Source organism: Dendropsophus ebraccatus, chromosome 15, assembly GCF_027789765.1.
Source record: "Dendropsophus ebraccatus isolate aDenEbr1 chromosome 15, aDenEbr1.pat, whole genome shotgun sequence".
Taxonomy (NCBI): domain Eukaryota; kingdom Metazoa; phylum Chordata; class Amphibia; order Anura; family Hylidae; genus Dendropsophus; species Dendropsophus ebraccatus.
This window is the reverse complement of record NC_091468.1, coordinates 54696559-54713792: the sequence shown is the minus strand read 5'-3', so window position 1 is coordinate 54713792 and position 17234 is coordinate 54696559. Positions and strand designations below refer to the sequence as shown.

The 17234-nt window shown below is 44.0% G+C and overlaps 1 protein-coding gene across 2 annotated transcripts in view; it reads right to left on the bottom strand.

The window, feature by feature from the left end:
- The window catches only part of PPP3R1 (protein phosphatase 3 regulatory subunit B, alpha), a 74050-nt gene that overhangs the window by 9338 nt on the left and 47478 nt on the right, over positions 1-17234 (bottom strand). For both annotated transcript variants that reach the window (XM_069954615.1, XM_069954616.1), the window contains 2 exons: positions 8646-8685; positions 529-705 (listed from right to left, as the gene is read on the bottom strand). In XM_069954615.1, the coding sequence (XP_069810716.1) occupies positions 529-705; positions 8646-8685 (217 nt within the window). The remainder of the gene's footprint in view (positions 1-528; positions 706-8645; positions 8686-17234) is intronic.

Below are 17234 nucleotides of genomic sequence, written 5' to 3'. Positions count from 1 at the left end.
ACTATACCTTACTTGATGACAGGGTTGTATTACATTAAAGGGGAATTTTGTGAGTCTCTGTGATACCCCATAACACCCACCAATATAAAACCTGACACAAAAAAACCCTAACAGAGCTTTTCAATAAACAATATCCATAGTATTTGCCTACAACTTCTACTTCCCACTCATAGCATAGCATGGGGGAAGGGGGGGGGGGCTTACAAATCCACTTTAATAAGCCATAAGCTTTTACTAGAAAGGTTATAATAAAAAGCCTGCAAAGCCATTTGTCCAGCATGTATTATGCGGTGTATACAGGCAGACGTCAGTGCAGAGATGTACGCATTAAAGCGCCTTAAAGAGCCTTAAAGCTGCAAATCACCTTGGCCCTTTTCCTCCAACCTAATCTGAAGCAGGCCGTCACGCTTATTTGTGTCAAAGACATGGGGGGTGACTGGTATATAGCATGCTAATAAGAGTGTGCAACAAAAACGACTGGAGAAGGGGAACGTATCGTCATATATCAATGTCAGACGGCGTGCTTACCTTTAAAATCAACCTCTCCGTTCCCGTCAGTGTCGAATATGTCTATTACTCGCTGGACCAGGGGGTTCTGCTGCAGCTCCGGTAATGACATGAACTCCTCCACGCTTAGAGATCCCGAATTGTCCAGATCGAGTTTCTTGAACCTTTTCCCCAGTCGTTTGATCTCATCAGCATCGACTGCGAGAGAAGAGAAGATTATTAGGAGGAGCGTGGCTTACAGAGTGTATATAGGACTCAGTCCTGCAGAGAGGAACGCGTCCGGTTACCAAGCTTTCTGCCGGCACTCGCCATAACAGTCAAATCGGAGGCTCCCCGAGAAGTCTGCCGAATCCGGGACTAAGCAGAAAGGAGCTGCTAATGCTCGCCTAATACCGCCCGATCACATGGCATAATTAATGTGGACAAGCTAAGCAGATCATCGGTCACTTCACGCACACCGAGGAGTGAATGAGCACAGGAGAAGCTCATCTACTCTATGCCCGAGGGGCGAAATTCAACCCTAGACAAGCACACATCCCGCACTGACTGCATCCCAAAATAAAAGACCTACAAAACAGCAAGATGCAAGTCCTGCCTGACCTACAATGTGCCAGGAAAAAAAGAAACAGCAGCGCTATCCAGATCTGCCAGCGCCTGCTTAACCCTAAAGCCGCTCACACTGCCGCATGGTACTGCTGCCCAATGTAGTCCTAGATATTAGACATGCAGGATGATCATAGTCACCATGAAGTGGCCGCATCTGTCCTATAAGGCACCATAGATGCATGTAGTCTGCACAAGCACTTAGGATGGGTTTTGGCTAGTAATTATTTAAAGTGTCGCTGTAGTTTCATTTTTTTTGCAGAAATCAATAGTCCAGGCAATTGTAAGAAACTTCGTAATTGGGTTTATTAGCCGAAAAATGCATTTTTATCATAAAAAAGCAGTTTGAAGCTCCCCCCCCTGTCTTCATGGTTCTCTTATGGAGGGGGAGGGGTGGAGGAAGATGAGGCACCAAAACAGGACAACAAAGAGTTAATTTACAGCTACATCATCGGGCTATCTCCTCTGAAGTCAGCACTGACCTCTGAATACCGGCTTTCACACAGCTCCCACTGTGTAATCCTTTGTTCTCTGCTGGCGACTAATGTCCCTCCTCCTCCCTCCCCTGTCCATAGGTTACACAGGGCTCCACTGATGTAAACTAGTCGAGATTTTCTGATAAAGAGCAGTGAATGAGAGAGAGGAGAGGAGGGGGGGGCCTGGGGAAAGGCTTTTTAAATACAGATAATGGCATAGTTGCCTAATAAACCCAATTACAACATTTCTTAAAATCGCCTGTACTATATATAAAAAAAAAAATGTTTTTAAATAAAACGACAGTGACACTTTCAGTTTTGCTATAAATTGGATCTTAGATCTTGGTCCCATTACAATTGTGCCATTCATGGCATGTGCAGTAGGAAGAAGTGAGATGTCGGTGACAGGCGTTGACCTCATAGAATTTAAAGGGGATTTTCTAGCCAAAATAGACTGTTGAGCTACCCACAGGATAGGGCAGAGTGTGGATACCAGACACCCTCAGTGATCAGCTGAGGACAGAAGTGGCTAGCTCCATTCACCATGTAGTGGCCGGACCTGGTAACTGCAGCTCTGGATCTGTACATATGAACGGCAGCTGAATTGCAGTTACTACCTCTGCATGGTGACTGGAGCCGACTGCTTCCATCCCAACCCACTGTATAGTGCACTCAGCGGTGGAGTGGGCAGGGGGCCGCGGATCACTGACTGATGACCTGTCATGAGGAGAGCGCATTAGTCTATTTTACCTGGTAACGTAGTCATCTAGTGATCAAGTTCTGTTTTTTCCCCCGAATGTATTCATGTATGTACTCAAACTAAAAAAGTGCAGCCCACCATGCTATAAAGACACTACACCTGTGTGTTTGGGAAGTGACCTGACGCAGTCATATACTAGCTACAGTTGAGCCTGTGCATGTATACATCACATCTTGACAGGATGCGGATGTATGCGTGAGATGTAATCGGTAAATTACAGTGTGAACTGAGCCTTAGAGAAAGACCAGCTCGGTTGCATTACTATATCAAGTTACTGGCTGAGAGGGGGTTAAAGTTCCTGCAGCAATGAATGTGAGGATTACCATAAATCTTATGTAGGAGATACATCTCCCAGAACAGATCTGGTAGCTGGCAGGTCCTTGGACGGCAATCCTGACGCTCTGTATGCCTAGGATAGTAAGCGAGCTCCAATCTGCTAGATCGGCACTCCTGTACTGGATCTATTAGACGGCGCGATAATCTTTAGCGATGTCCATGCAGTCCTTGTCCAAACACCTGACACCTTACCTCTCCCCGCTCCTGGTCTTCTCTCCTGTGATTGGCTGAGCAGGCTGTCAGCTGACAGGCCCCTCAGACGCTGCAGCCACCAGGACCGGAAAGCTGCGGAGCAAAGGAGAGAAGACCGGGAGCGGGGAGAGGTAAGGTATCAGGTGTTTGGGGAACCGTTAGCCACCGGCCCCGTACCGTTATTACATGTAGCAATGTGGTTTCAGGTCCAAACCTAAAACAATTAGCTGAGGGTCGTTGTTATCGCCTGATCGTTGTCTCTATTTCACAGGGCAATAATTGGCCGATTCGATTATCGCTACTTGTAATAGGGCCCTTAGACTGACCTGATGTGAATACACAAGGGTGAGAAATTAAAGGGGTACTCCAGCGGGGGGCATTTTTCTCCTGGGACCAGGGAGGAGGGCGCAGAGGGAAACTACGTCCACTCACCTCCCCGGTTCCAGCAGCGGGTCTTGCATCGCGGCGCTCCGGTCCCTGAGCGCTTCCTGGTGTCTGACGCGGGCCCGAGACGTGACGTCCACTCAGCCAGTCAGTGACGGAGGCGGGATCCGTATTAAGTCCGCTCAGATGCCGCCTCTGTCACTGACTGGCTGAGCGGACCTGAGACTATCGTCTCGGGCCCGCGTCAGACACCAGGAAGCGTCCGGGAACCGGGGACCAGAGCGTCGTTTCCCTCAGCCACCACCTCCACCACCTCTATTAAAAAATCTCAAGTCTTCCAGTACTTATCAGCTGCTGTATGTCATGCAAGAAATGTTTTATTTTCAGTCTGACACCGTGCTCTCTGCTGACATCTCTGGCCGAGACAGGAACTGTCCAGAGCAGGAGAAGTTTTCTATGGGGATTCATAGAAAACCGAGACAGAGTTCCTGTCTCGGCCAGAGATGTCAGCAGAGAGTGCTGTGTCAGACTGAAAATAAACTAACATTTCCTTCAAGACGTACAGCAGCTGATAAGTATGGGAAGACTTGATATTTTTTAATAGAAGTAAATTACAAATCTATATAACTTTCTGATATCCGTTGATTTGAAAGAAAAAGATTTTTGATGGACAACCCCTTTAAAGGGTACCGCGGAGTTAGAAAAAAAATTTAAAGGGGTTCTCCAGCTTAAAAAAAAAAAAAAAAAAAAAAAATCTTTTGAATAAATGGGTGTCTATAAGAAAGTTATAAAGATTTGTAAATTACTTCTATTTAAAAAAATCTCAAGTCTTCCAGTACTTAACTGCTGCTGTATGTGCTGCAGCAAGTGGTGTTTTCTTTGAAGTCTGACGCAGTGCTCTCTGCTGCCATCTATGTCAGGAGCAGAGAACACTGTCAGAATACACCACTTCCTGCAGGACATACAGCAGCTGATACTTGAAAGCTGGACTATAACTTTCTGACATCAACTGATTTAAAGGAGGTTATTCCAGACAACAACATCATGGCTGCTTTCTTTCGGCAAGATCACCTCTGCTGTCCCCAGTTTGGATGCAGTTTTTGAAGCTTTGTTCCATTTCAACCAAAAGCGCTGAATAGTAATACCGCAAACAACCTGACAACACGGGTGGTTTTAGCAAGAAAGAAGCTGATCTCAGTTTGTGTGGTATTCCAGCCCTGTTCCATTGAAGTGAATGGAACAGTAGTAATACCCCAAAAAACCTGAGGAAAAGAGTGGCACTGTTTTTTTTTGGGGGGGGGGAATGCAACTCTTTTTCTAATCCTGGACAATCCCTTTAAGTCTAGAGGGAATAAACTAGAATGACAGCAGCTCACCGGGAATCCCCAGACTTGTCATTTGAGCGTTCCAAGAATCTCCCGTATTATACTGAGGCATAAGGAGGCGTAGTGATACCGTACTGGAGATGAAGCTGTAAGGACGGCGTGATACAGGACACCTTTTACTGTCAACGTCTCTGTTTAAAACCCCGAACAACCACCCACCGAACAGAAATGGCCGTCTGAACTAAAAGTCTCTTTGATTCATAACCCCAGCACTGAATGCTGAAGGCAAGGCGTCTATTTCCATCTCCTGGCTCACGTTACACAGGCAATGCCCTTGAAGATATACATAGACACTTGTATTCTAACGTACAAAATCAGAAAGACTGGCGCTTTTACATAGGCCGTGGCGATGAGGATTTCCCCTCGGAAAACCAACTGCTCAAGGTCAAGGCCACCATTTAGAGAAACAAAAAAAGACAAAATTATAAGAGTCCTGAAGGGGTTATCTAAGTGTAGAAACACAGCTGCTTTCTTGCAAAAACAGCGCCACCTCTCCTCAGGTTGTGTGTGGTATTACATTTCAACTCTATTCTTTTCAATGGAATTGAGTTGCAATACCACACCCGAACCGAGAGGAAAAGTGGTGCTGTCTCTGGAAGAAAGTGTCCATGTTTTTATAAGTCAGAGGAATTCCCAAATCTAGAATCTTATCCAATAACCATAGAGGAGATCCCATGCAGCACTGGAGGACCCAACATGCCAATGAACAACACTAAGGATGCAATAATTTCAATGTGAACTGTGTAATGCCTAATCTCCCCTGTGGTGGCGCTGCAGGGGAACTGAACATTTGTTTCTGGGAATAGTGCCATGGCTGATTTGCAATAAACATGATTACTTATCACTTTTTTTTTTTTTTTTCGCAGAAATCCATAGTACAGGTGATTTTAAGAAACTTTGTAATTGGGTTTATTAGGCAAATATGCCATTATCTGCATTTATAAAGACTTTCCCCAGGTCCCCCCCCCCTCCTCTCTCTCATCCACTGCTCATTATCAGGAAATCTCGACTCTTTTACATCAGTCGGGCCCTGTGTAACCTATGGAGAGGGAAGGGGAGAGGAGGGAGATTAGTGGCAGCAGTGGCAGCAGAGAACGAAGGATTACACAGTGGGACCTGTGTGAAAGCCTGTATTCAGAGGTCAGTGCTGACTTCAGAGGAGATAGCCCGATGATGTAGCTGTAAATTAACTCTTTGTTGTCCTCTTTTGGTGCCTCATCTCCCTCCACCCCTCCCCTCTCCATAGAAAACCATGAAGACAGGGGGGAGAGCTTCAAACTGCTTTTTCATGATAAAAATGCATTTTTCGGCCAATAAACCTAATTACAAAAAGTTTCTTAAAATCGCCTGAACTATTGATTTCTGCAAAAAATTACAATGACAGTAACACTTTAAAGAGGGTTTTCTGGGTTACAAAGCCAAATTGGTGGTATCGCTGGATAGATATGAGTAAGAGCATTTATTTGGTCTGAGAAGGGGATCCCCTGGGCCCTGGCACTGCTGTGCCCCACTGTGCATAATCAGCAGCATAGTGCTGGGGCCCAGGGACTCACAGATTTCTCCCCTTGACACTATTCACAGTCCACATAAAGACATTTTAATATAAAACAACAAAACCATAGGCAATGACGCTATATTTTCAATGCTTTTAGTGATATCTCTTCAGCTGTGCCACCAAAGTAGTAGGGGTCATAAACAGCTTTTCTCCATTTACTAGTGTATGTGATTTGTAAAATATTTGTAAATGACATAAATTTACCAAAAAAGGACTCCCTTTAACCCATAAAAAAAAATGTTCTAAATTCTTGTCCACTAAGTGTCTTACTTCCGTGCAATCTGCTGTTTATTACCCTGTTTTTAGGCTCGGTCTGTCTCTAGTAACAGAGAAAGCAGGGAAATAAACAGGGAGCACAACACTAATCACTGAACTGCTACTGACAATGATAATAATAATAATAATAATGATGATGATGATGATGATGATGATGATGATGATGATGATGACGACGACAAAATGGAACAGGGGAGGGGGGATACATTTGCTAACCCTTAGGGCCCTATTACACAGAGTGATAATCTGCCAAATCAGGCCAATATTGCTCTGTTTAATAAAGACAACAATCAGCGGAAGAACCGATCAGCGGCTGATCGTTGCCTTTTCCATCGATGCATGTAATAGGTAGCGCGGCCAAGGGCTGATGATTGTCTATTAAATACTACCACCATTATTACTTACCTGTCCAGGCTCCCCCGGGGTCCTCCAGCCTGGTCTGTAGGTGTTCCCGGTCACCACAACCGTAGCTCCCACTGCACAGCAGCCAGTGATTGGATGAGTGACCTGTCACCTCAGAGGCGGGACCAGAAGTGAGAGCTGCAGCTGCAGTGACTGGGGAATCCTACAGACAAGGCCTGGGGACACCGGGGAATGTGATCAGGTTATATATCTTTAGTATTTCACACCAAAGCAAGGGCTGCATGGACATCTCTAAGGAGATTATAATATACAGTGGTACCTCGGTTCTCGAACTTAATTGGTTCCGGAAGGCAGTTTGAGAACCGAGCAGTGTCTTCCCATAGGAAATAATGTAAATGTGATTAATTGGTTCCAGCAGCCACCAATAATTACCTACAATACTCATGTATTACACTGATAAGTGCTCAGTATAATCACTACAGTACAGAACAGCACTATACTGTACAGGACATTAAACATAAGAAATGTTCATCAGAACCAGCAATTATAGTACAGTAGTCACCAACTCCTCACCCATCCTTTACTGTATAGCGTCCCCCCCATCCAAGCACTGTAATGTATGGGAGATGGTGGTGCACTGCCTGTACTACTACTGCACTGTATATACACTCCAGCAGTGTTATACAGCACTGTACTGTATGTGAAGCCTCACCACTGCTTAAATCACCAGGTACAAACCACCATCCACGCTCGCAAAAACGTTCGAAAAACCGAGCAAAGTTCGAATTCCAAACACTACTTCTGGGTAAATTTTCGTTCGAATACCAAGCAGTTCGAGTTCCAAAGCGTTCAAAAACAGAGTTATTACTGTTTATATATATATATATATATATATATATATATATATATATATATATATATATATATATATATATATACACACACACACACACACAGCCCTTGCTGCACAATAATCGAGCCACGTAAGGCTTTGTAAGAAGATTGGTGCTTGCTTATCGAGGATATCAGATCATGTAATACGGCCCTTAAAAGGAATACTCCAGCAAAATTTGAAAGTGCCAGAAATTTGTAATTTACTTCTATAAAAAAAAAAAATTCTCACGTCTTCTAGTACTTATCAGCTGCTGTATGTCCTGCAGGAAGTGGTGTATTCTGTCCAGTCTGACACCGCACTCTTTACTGCCACCTCTGTGCATGTCGGGAACGGTCCAGAGCTGTAGCAAATCCCCATAGAAAATCTCTCCTGCTCTCCAGACTGGAAGCAATACATCACTTCCTACAGGACATACAGCAGCTAATAAGTACTGAAGACTTGTCATTTTTAATAAAAGTAAGCTACTAATCGCTGGCACAAGTTGATTAAAATTTTATAAATTTTTTTTGACTGGAGTATCCCTTTAATAGTAACACTAAGCACAAAATCTCTGGATCATTTTTTGCAGCCCTTTCAATTAATAATTTTTGGCAGCCCGCCATCTGCACAGTGATGTGTGGTCAACAGTAATGGTGAAGCTGCTGGCCGACAAGTGTTTGTTGTTTGTTGGCTGAGCACTGGCCATTTTACAGGGGCCAATTATCAGGAATGGGGAGTTGCCAGGGACGCTCATTTTCCTGATCGTCGGTCTGTGTAAAAGGGCATTAATATTTAATGTAAGAAAAGCAAACTACTGAGGTATGAAGAGACAGATCTGCAGTGATCAGCTGATCCCCGACCTACTGTACAGGAGCTACTTCTTAAAGAATACAAAAAGGACAAAAATCTTCTTACAAACACAAAGATTACTTACAGTGTGAGCACATCTCCAACGGGTAACTTGCTTCATTTCCCTGTAACAAAATAAAGGAAATTGTCAGGCTTAAAAGGAAAACTTTTTTTCTTATTGGAGAGATCTACAATAATATCTATATGGGATTCCCACCTTTAAAAGTTTTTAAATCAACCTATACAGATTTGCAAGTTTTGTGTCAGAATACACCACTTCCTGCAGGACATACAGCAGCTGATACATACTGGAATACTAAATATTTTTAATAGAAGTTACAAATCTGTATTACTTTTTAGTAGCAGTTGATTTAAAAACATTTTTTTTTCTCCAGAGTACCCCCTTTAAGTCAATACAATAGAGGTGGAAGGAGTGGCTGGAGAAAAGCAGACAGACACCGCAGGAGTGTGTAATACTAGATTTCACCGACTGCAGCATTCACAGCTAACACTGCTCAGTATTTCTCTATAATGTCATCCATTCTGCTGCCTCTTCTAGAGAGTTTACTATATAGATACAGATGCAGGTACAGTTCTGGCTCAGGGACAACTGAAAATGAGGGCTGGAGACGGCAGGGGAGAAAACTGGAGAAAAATATCCTATACAAGTATATAAAGGCCATAAATAGCCTATGCATCATATATACACACACAAGGTTACCTGAAATGACAGGTACTTTTTATCCACTATTTTATAACATGTTTAAAATAGAGAGTGCACACCCAACGAAAGCAGTATGAAGGAACGGCTGCTAACAAGAAATTACATATATACAAGTGTGATCCAGGGTGGTAGGACAACTATTAAAAGGCAGTTCCTAAACAAGTGCATCTACCAGCTCCGGCAAACTTTTAAAGTGTCACTGTCGTTTAATTTATTTTATTTTTTTTGCAGAAATCAATAGTACAGGCGATTTTAAGAAACTTTGTAATTGGGTTTATTAGCCGAAAAATTTATTTTTATTATGAGAAAGCAGTTTGAAGCTCTCCCCCTGTCTTCATTGTTTTCTATGGAGAGGGGAGGGGTGGAGGGAGATGAGGCACCAAAACAGGACAACAAAGAGTTAATTTACAGCTACATCACAGGCTCTCTCCTCTGATAGTCAGCACTGACCTCTCTGACCTCTGAATACCGGCTTTCACGCATGGTGTAATCCTTTGTTCTCTGCTCTCTGCTGGTGACTAATCTCCTTCCTCCTCCTCCCCCCTCCATAGGACAGGGCCCAACTAATGTAAAAGACTTGAGATTTCCTGATAATGAGCAGTGGATGAGAGAGAGGAGGGGGGGGGACGTGGGGAAAGTCTTTTTGAATGCAGATAATGGCAGATTTGCCTAATAAACCCAATTACAAAGCTTCTTAAAATCGCCCGTACTAAATTAAATCTTTGTGCTACTATACTGACAAGCCATGCCAGTACAGTAACATGAAGATTTTACCAGTTTCGGCACTCTCCACATAATAAGTGATGCCGGAAGCTCCAAACGCCATTCCGTAGCACGTCATTCGCATTTACAGACCGTGCGTGTGCCCCCTTAGTGCAATCTCTTCCGCTGAGATGTCCACGTTATGTAAGTCGATGGGGCCGTCCTGCTCACACAGAGTGGCCGCTCTTTTCTCGGTCGCGGTATGAACACTCCATACTACTCCATTCCACTACTGAAACTTTTGACATGTCTGTTACATAACTCGATGGAGTCATGCAAACTATGTGAAACATCCTGTTCAGCTGTGTATTGACTTCCCAACCACCCCCGATGCTTGCAGGTAGGCCAGAAGTAGCCAGGGGGCACTATTTCAGGATAGATGCGGGTCTTGGCATCTATAAGACATTTATGGCCAGATAAGAATTCCCCTTTAAAGGGAACCTGTCATCACTTTCATGCTGCCCTTGTCTCTTCAAGGCGGCCCCTGCTGACTTCTGCCTACTCAGTCAGTCTGGATTGTTAGATCTCTCGCTGCTTGGGTATAAGGAGAGATCGATCAATCATGGCCAGCAGGGCATGTGGGCCACATAATGCAAGAAGATGGGTACAATGGAGCAGATGAAATAGGTCTGCATAGTGGGGTCTATTGCACTGTACTCTGACTCAGGAAGTCTCCCACACTTTGCAGATGGCAGATCCACTTCAGGCTGGGGCTTACATCAGGGGACAAGACTGGGGAGGTAACCTCTTCATAGCTGTAACCCCTCTCTCCCCGGACAGAGTCCGCTGCTGTACTGCGCCCACATATGCCCTGTTCATTCCTTCATACTACCTGCATGCTCTGTTCACCCTTGTGTCTCCCATCCTCTCCACTCCTACAATAATGTGCCTGCACTCACACTCAGCTACACACACTGCTGCTATAATGTGCCTGCACTTACATTCCGCCACTCACACTGCTGTATAGAAAAGTTTGTCACTCTCCTCCTGCACAGCTCTGTGATTCTCACTTCCTGATTGGTCCATGCTGAACACCCCCCTTCCCCACTGCTATCATGTGACCACACAGACCTCGGACAGCAGCCCTGCTTCTCTATTCCAGCCTGTTGTACTTCGCTACTGCGTTATGGTGATCTGCAGTTCCATCCTATATCTGCAAACTGCTGTTGTTTTTTCATTCTTATGCAGTTACTACACATTATACTCCACATGCTGATTGCTATACTGTACAATAGCTTATATCATCACATACTCAGATGTTTCTAAATGTTTGTTTCATTTGTGTTACATGTTATTCAGAATAATAAATTATTTGGGGGGCGTGGAACCAATTGTCTGCACTTCAATGATTTCTCATGGGAAAATTTGCTTTGGTTTAAGACTAGATTTGGATTACAAACTCAGTCCCGGAACAAATTATGCTCGTAATCCAAGGCACCACGGTGTATATATATTACTGCCAAGAACAGTAATTGGTATTACCAAAACCCTGCCAGCTCTGCTTTCCTCATATAAAGGTATAGGCGTAGAGACCCCACTATGTGCTGAGTCGGGCAGCAGGGACTGTGCTGTGCTATTTAACTTCTGTTTAAGTGACTTAACAGATGTCTAAGCAGACAGTCCCCCGCCCCGCTGCCAGCATTCATCCTCTTATGTGTAAGGATTCCCCTCCGCATATCACTTTTCAAATCTGTGCAAAAGGCCAAGGGATTGCACATACGCAGCAAGTTCTGAGGCCTGACACATAACCCACACCTATATGGGACCTGTTCATAAACACAGCCCGGGACCGATGAGTGACTCTCCGGACTATTTAAAGCAGACGACCACGACGCGGAGCAAAGTTCATATGAGACAACGTTGGGAAAAACTAGATGTCTACACAAAAGACGGAGGCGTAAAAAGTGGATTTTACTAATAAACATGGTGCAGTTATATTCCTCAGCGCTAACCAAATTATACTCCATAGTAAAGTGTCATCGAGTCAGCGACGTAAAGGCTGTAATCACACAGCCGGCCAAACTGGAAGGACGAGCTATCAAGTGCCACAAAGATTCCCTAGACATATTGCAGATCACAGGAGGTAAAGCTTTTCTACTCGTAATCCCTTAGGTCAGTTATATGACAGCTACAGATCAATAATAAGACAAGCCAAACACATATAGACTACACATAGTAGAGCGCATGGCCTCTGTGCAAATGGATTTAAAGGAACCAATGGTCACTTTCATGCTTTTCCCGCCCTGCAGACCTTGATTGATGGATCTATCTATACATACACAAACAGATCAATTAAGGCTGATGGGGTGGGGAATGCCCAAAGGACTTATCATTCAGGAAACAAGTTCCCTTTAAAGGGGTTGTTCAGCAAAAAAAATTCTTTTAAATCAACAGAGATTTGTAATTTATGTCTATATAAAAATCGCAAGTATTTCAGTACTTGGTATGCCCTGCTCCAGTCATTCTCTATGGGTGTCGGACTCATCTCTGATGAGCGTGTGCACGGCTTCCGAAGTGGATTCTCGGCAACGGGACGGGATCCGGGACTTCGAGGAAGGGGTAAGTATTAGTGATGAGCGAACCGGCCAAGGTTCAGGTTCGTATGAACCTGAACTATCTGCTTCTGGTTCCCGCTGTCTGCCCGCTCCATGGAGAGGGTGGATACAGCCTGAGGACCGCCTAGAAAACTGGGATACAGCCTATGGCTATGGCTGTATCCCATTTTTCCAGGCGGTCCTCAAGATTGTATCCACCCTCTCCACAGAGCGGGCAGACAGCGGGAACCAGAAGCAGATAGTTCAGGTTCATACGAACCCCAACCTCGGCCGGTTCGCTCATCCCTAGTAAGTATAAGGGGCTCCACCAGGGGGTCGGGCGGCCTTCACCCCGGCAGCCAGGGTGACAGGTTCCCTTTAGGATTCTTCTGAAACTACAGGTCTGAGTTTATTGTAACAGGTAGTAGAGAGTTGTGTACACTCACATTAAAATGCTGTGTTAAAAAAAGGAAGACATAAAAGTTTTATTAAACCCATGTAAGGCTGTCTAAGGAGGTGAAGAGTTCTTCTGCCGCAGAATGAATGTTAATAAGACCTAACCAAGCATGGGGATCTCAGGGTAATACATAAGAGATGAGCATACTAGGGCCGTGGTGTGGGAGGCTCAGGGTTCCCCCATGCTAGTCTCAAGTATCCCTGCCAGAGCAGTCTATGTAACGTGTTATACGGTCAGGGGACATTCTCTGGGCATGCTGTAATGTCTCAGTGTCACAGAAACCCGTTTAAAGAAAATCGGCCTATAGCTGGAACATTACACGGCGTATGTCCTATCATGAACTCAAATGATTATATATAATATGCTAAAAAAACACATGTAATCTAACCATCTGCCACTTGGTACAGCCACTCTAGAATAAAACATTACCAAATAGCCACAAACACTGACTTTTTACAAACATGTAAGCCAGTGCATAGCCAGAGAGAGGTACGACGTCCACAACATTCCCCCTGATGAAGGTGAAAAGTTCATTCTTGGTCTCCTTAGATGAGCAGGAAGACTAGGGCTGGGTTGGGTGTATGTGCTTGGCACTAATCTGTCACAAGCTGACCCTTCTTCCCCTCAATCTTCTCTCCTCCATACACAATATATAGCTTGCTGGCACAGTTATATGACTTATTATAGGATTCCTTTAGTGTTTTCAGAGACCAATGGAAGTAGAAACTATTGCTACTTGATATTTTGGATCTCCCAGTCATATGTGACCTATATTCAGTCTTGGTATGACGAAGATGGTTTCAGGTTACAACGGCCCAGAAAAGACCATTGTATATAAAAAATATTGTAAACTAATCCCTCAGTAACACAAAGGGCCATAGTATTCTCAATGTATTGTAGAGACACCAAGATATTAGGCCCCTATGTTACCCTCTACCAACGTGAAGACCCCTTGTTTGATACCGCCAGTGCCGATGGTTACGCACAAAGATGGAGATCTCACAGTGGCCTCTTAGGGCCCTATTACACAGGACGATTGTCGTGCAAAATATTGTTATATCGTTTGCATTTAAACAATAATAGTTCTGTGTAATTGCAGGCAACGATCGAAAAATCGTCCATGTGTCGTTGATGGTTGATTTAGATCTGAACCTAAAATTATTGTTAATCGTTCGCTGTAATTCCACATTCGTTCGCTCAATTTCCGCATTTGTTCACTAATTGTTTAGTGTAATTGCACATCGCTCATTGTCTTGCTGGGATCAGAAGGAATAAACGATCATAGTAACGATCGCAATAACAATCTTAGTAACGATCGTAACTAACGACCATCGTTCTGTGTAATATGGTGACCGATTTAAGGTTAACGATAAACAATCTTGTTTGCGATTGTTTATCGTTATGGTGCGCTTCCACAGGACGATTATCGAATTCGCAGACCGCTTCGTGTAAACAGTCTTTCAAAGATTCACCCTATGTGTTATGGTCCTTTTACACGAAATGATTATCGTTTGAATTTTCACAATAACGATCACACTTGAGCGATAATAGTCTCGTGTAAACACAGCAAACGATCATTGTTGGTCGTTTACTAAAAATTTGCAGATCGCTTCGTGTAAACAGTCTTTCAAGGACAACATGTGTGAGATGGGCTTTAGAGATCTTAAAACGATTGCGATAATGATTTTTCCAAGCGATATATCGTTCCGTCTAAACACTGATTGTTAGAAAATACACATTGTTACTTTGAAATTGTTAAATCGTTCGATTGGGCGAATTATCGCTCTGTGTAAAAGGACCATTAGATAGGCTTAAGTGATCTTAAAAATGGTCGCAATAACGATTTTTCTAACGATTTATTCGTCTAACTCTGATCGTTCTTAAAACCAAATCGTTGCCTCAAAATCGTTAAACGACCGATTGGGCGAATTATCGCTCCGTGTAAACGTAGCATTAGTTGTTAAAAATCGCTCCTTGTAATAGGACCCTACCCTCTAACAACGTGAAGACCCCTCGTCCAAAGCCGCCGATGCCGATGGTCACGCACACAGATCGAGATCTCACAGTGACCTCTTATCCCTAGAGGGCAGCTTAGAGGTGAATAAACTATATGGTAAGTAGAGATGTCTGTACAATTTTAAAAAAGTTATTGTTGTACAGAGTTCAGCTGGAAAGTGTGCGACCGCAAGCAGCTGACCTAGGTACCAGGGGTGAGCAGCAGAATTGTGAGTGCTGCTCCGAGCTGTAATCTAGCTGGTAACTTAGTACATGTATGAGTAATGCAAGGTTTTACCAAAGTTACTCAAGTTTCTTAGTAGATTATAAATATAAAAAGGTGCCCTATGGTAACATTGTCACAGTTATTTCAACAAACTCTTCATAAATCAATAGTGAAAGTAAACCTGAAAACCATGAGAAAAGCATCTCTTTACTTTTTCCCTACCAAAACTTTTCATCTCAGTACAGAAAAAAAAATAATTCCATCCTATATTTACAAGACAGGCTATCGTCTCTTTTATGCCCCCTGCTCACGTCAGGAAAATCTATTCAGAATTCTTATCAGGAAATCCAGACAGATTTCCTACCCAAGGGGGGGGATTTATGATTTATATTAGGCCACGCCCCTTTTCCCCAGTAGGATTGACTAAGAGGTTCCCGTCTCTTAGTCAATCCGGCCGGGTGCCCGAATCTGTACACGGCGTACTAAGTCTACACCTGCTTCCAAGTAGGTGGGGATTTGGATCATGATTATCAGGCGTAAATCCTGATAAATGAGACGCGGGAGGAGGCCACACCTCCTCCCCACCTCATCACGCCCCCTCCCCCAAGCTCCCCTAGCCCGCCCATCAGGGGAGCGGGTGTACGAGAGGCGTACATCAGGGCGAAGGAGCGACTCTGCACCTTCTCCCTGGCGTATCATTCATAAATGTCCCCCATAGTGTTCTATGGGGCACAGGCACCCTTAAGGATTTTTTTTGAAGGGTGTCCATGCCGGAAAACTTAAAATTACTCACCGGTAATAAAGGGATAAAGCTAAATAGTCTGGCACGGGCTATTCCTGGCAAGGAATTCTGGCACTGATGCCCCATTGAACCCTATGGGAGCTTCCAGATTTCTGCACAGCTCCAGATGCGTCTGGAAAATGTCTAGAATTTTTGATGCTCTGCCAGCGGGTACCTGACAATGTAAGCACCCTGGCAAGTGCCACCGGCCCTTTAACTGTGTGCACTCCAAATCAGTCCTGCGTTTGACAGGGCCAGGAGCCACTGGTAGCATTATGCCTCCAGCCACAAGAGGACGCTAACCCTCCCCAGCGTTGTGGCTCACAGAGTCGTAAAACAGAGGGAGAAACTGGAGGAGAGCATTGCTGCAGAAGGTGAATAAGTTTTTTATTTTTATACTTTTTTGCCGTCAGGAACATGCCACTACAAGTCTATTGAAATAGGAGGGTGAGAAGGCAGATGGAAACTGCTAATATATTTCAACCTAAAGCTTAAAAAGGCTACCTGTTGTGAACAGAACTATTCCTCTAATGCTCTATAATGACCTCCATGCTGCTTCTGCTGCTTAGAGCTCATCTGCAAATAAATTTTTTGCCCAGAATTGGTGATGTCCTGAAGATGTAACCAGCGGATCCACAAAAATGGATAGAGGGTAATAAAAGGCCACAGAGTGGAGCCTGTCTGGGGCTTGCTAGGCACTGCTTCAGTGAATAACACACAGCAAACGGATAGTGCATCTGCGTCTCATCCGTTGAAAACGAACCCACTGACTTCTGTCGGAGCAAAAACGGACCATATAACTGTTCAAGTATTTTCCTGCGGAACAGATTAGTAGTCAAAAGGTATGTGCGGATGACCACATTGAAATCATTGGGATCCCGATTCACAGAAAAAAAAAAAAAAAGTGATTTATGGATTTGGCCTTAGTGTATAGAGCAAGGATGGGGAACCTTCGGCCCTCCAGCTGTTGCAAAACTACAATTCCCATCATGGGAATTGTAGTTTTGCAACAGCTGGAGGGCCGAAGGTTCCCCATCCTTGGTATAGAGAAACAGCAGAGCAGGACCCTTATTCTTAGTGCTCTGGGCACAGAAGCCATCATAAAGGCAAGGCACCACCACAATGGCTTAGGGACCTAAAACAACTATGCTTTAATTAGAAAAAATATCCATTATTGTTTAATTAGACGGTATTA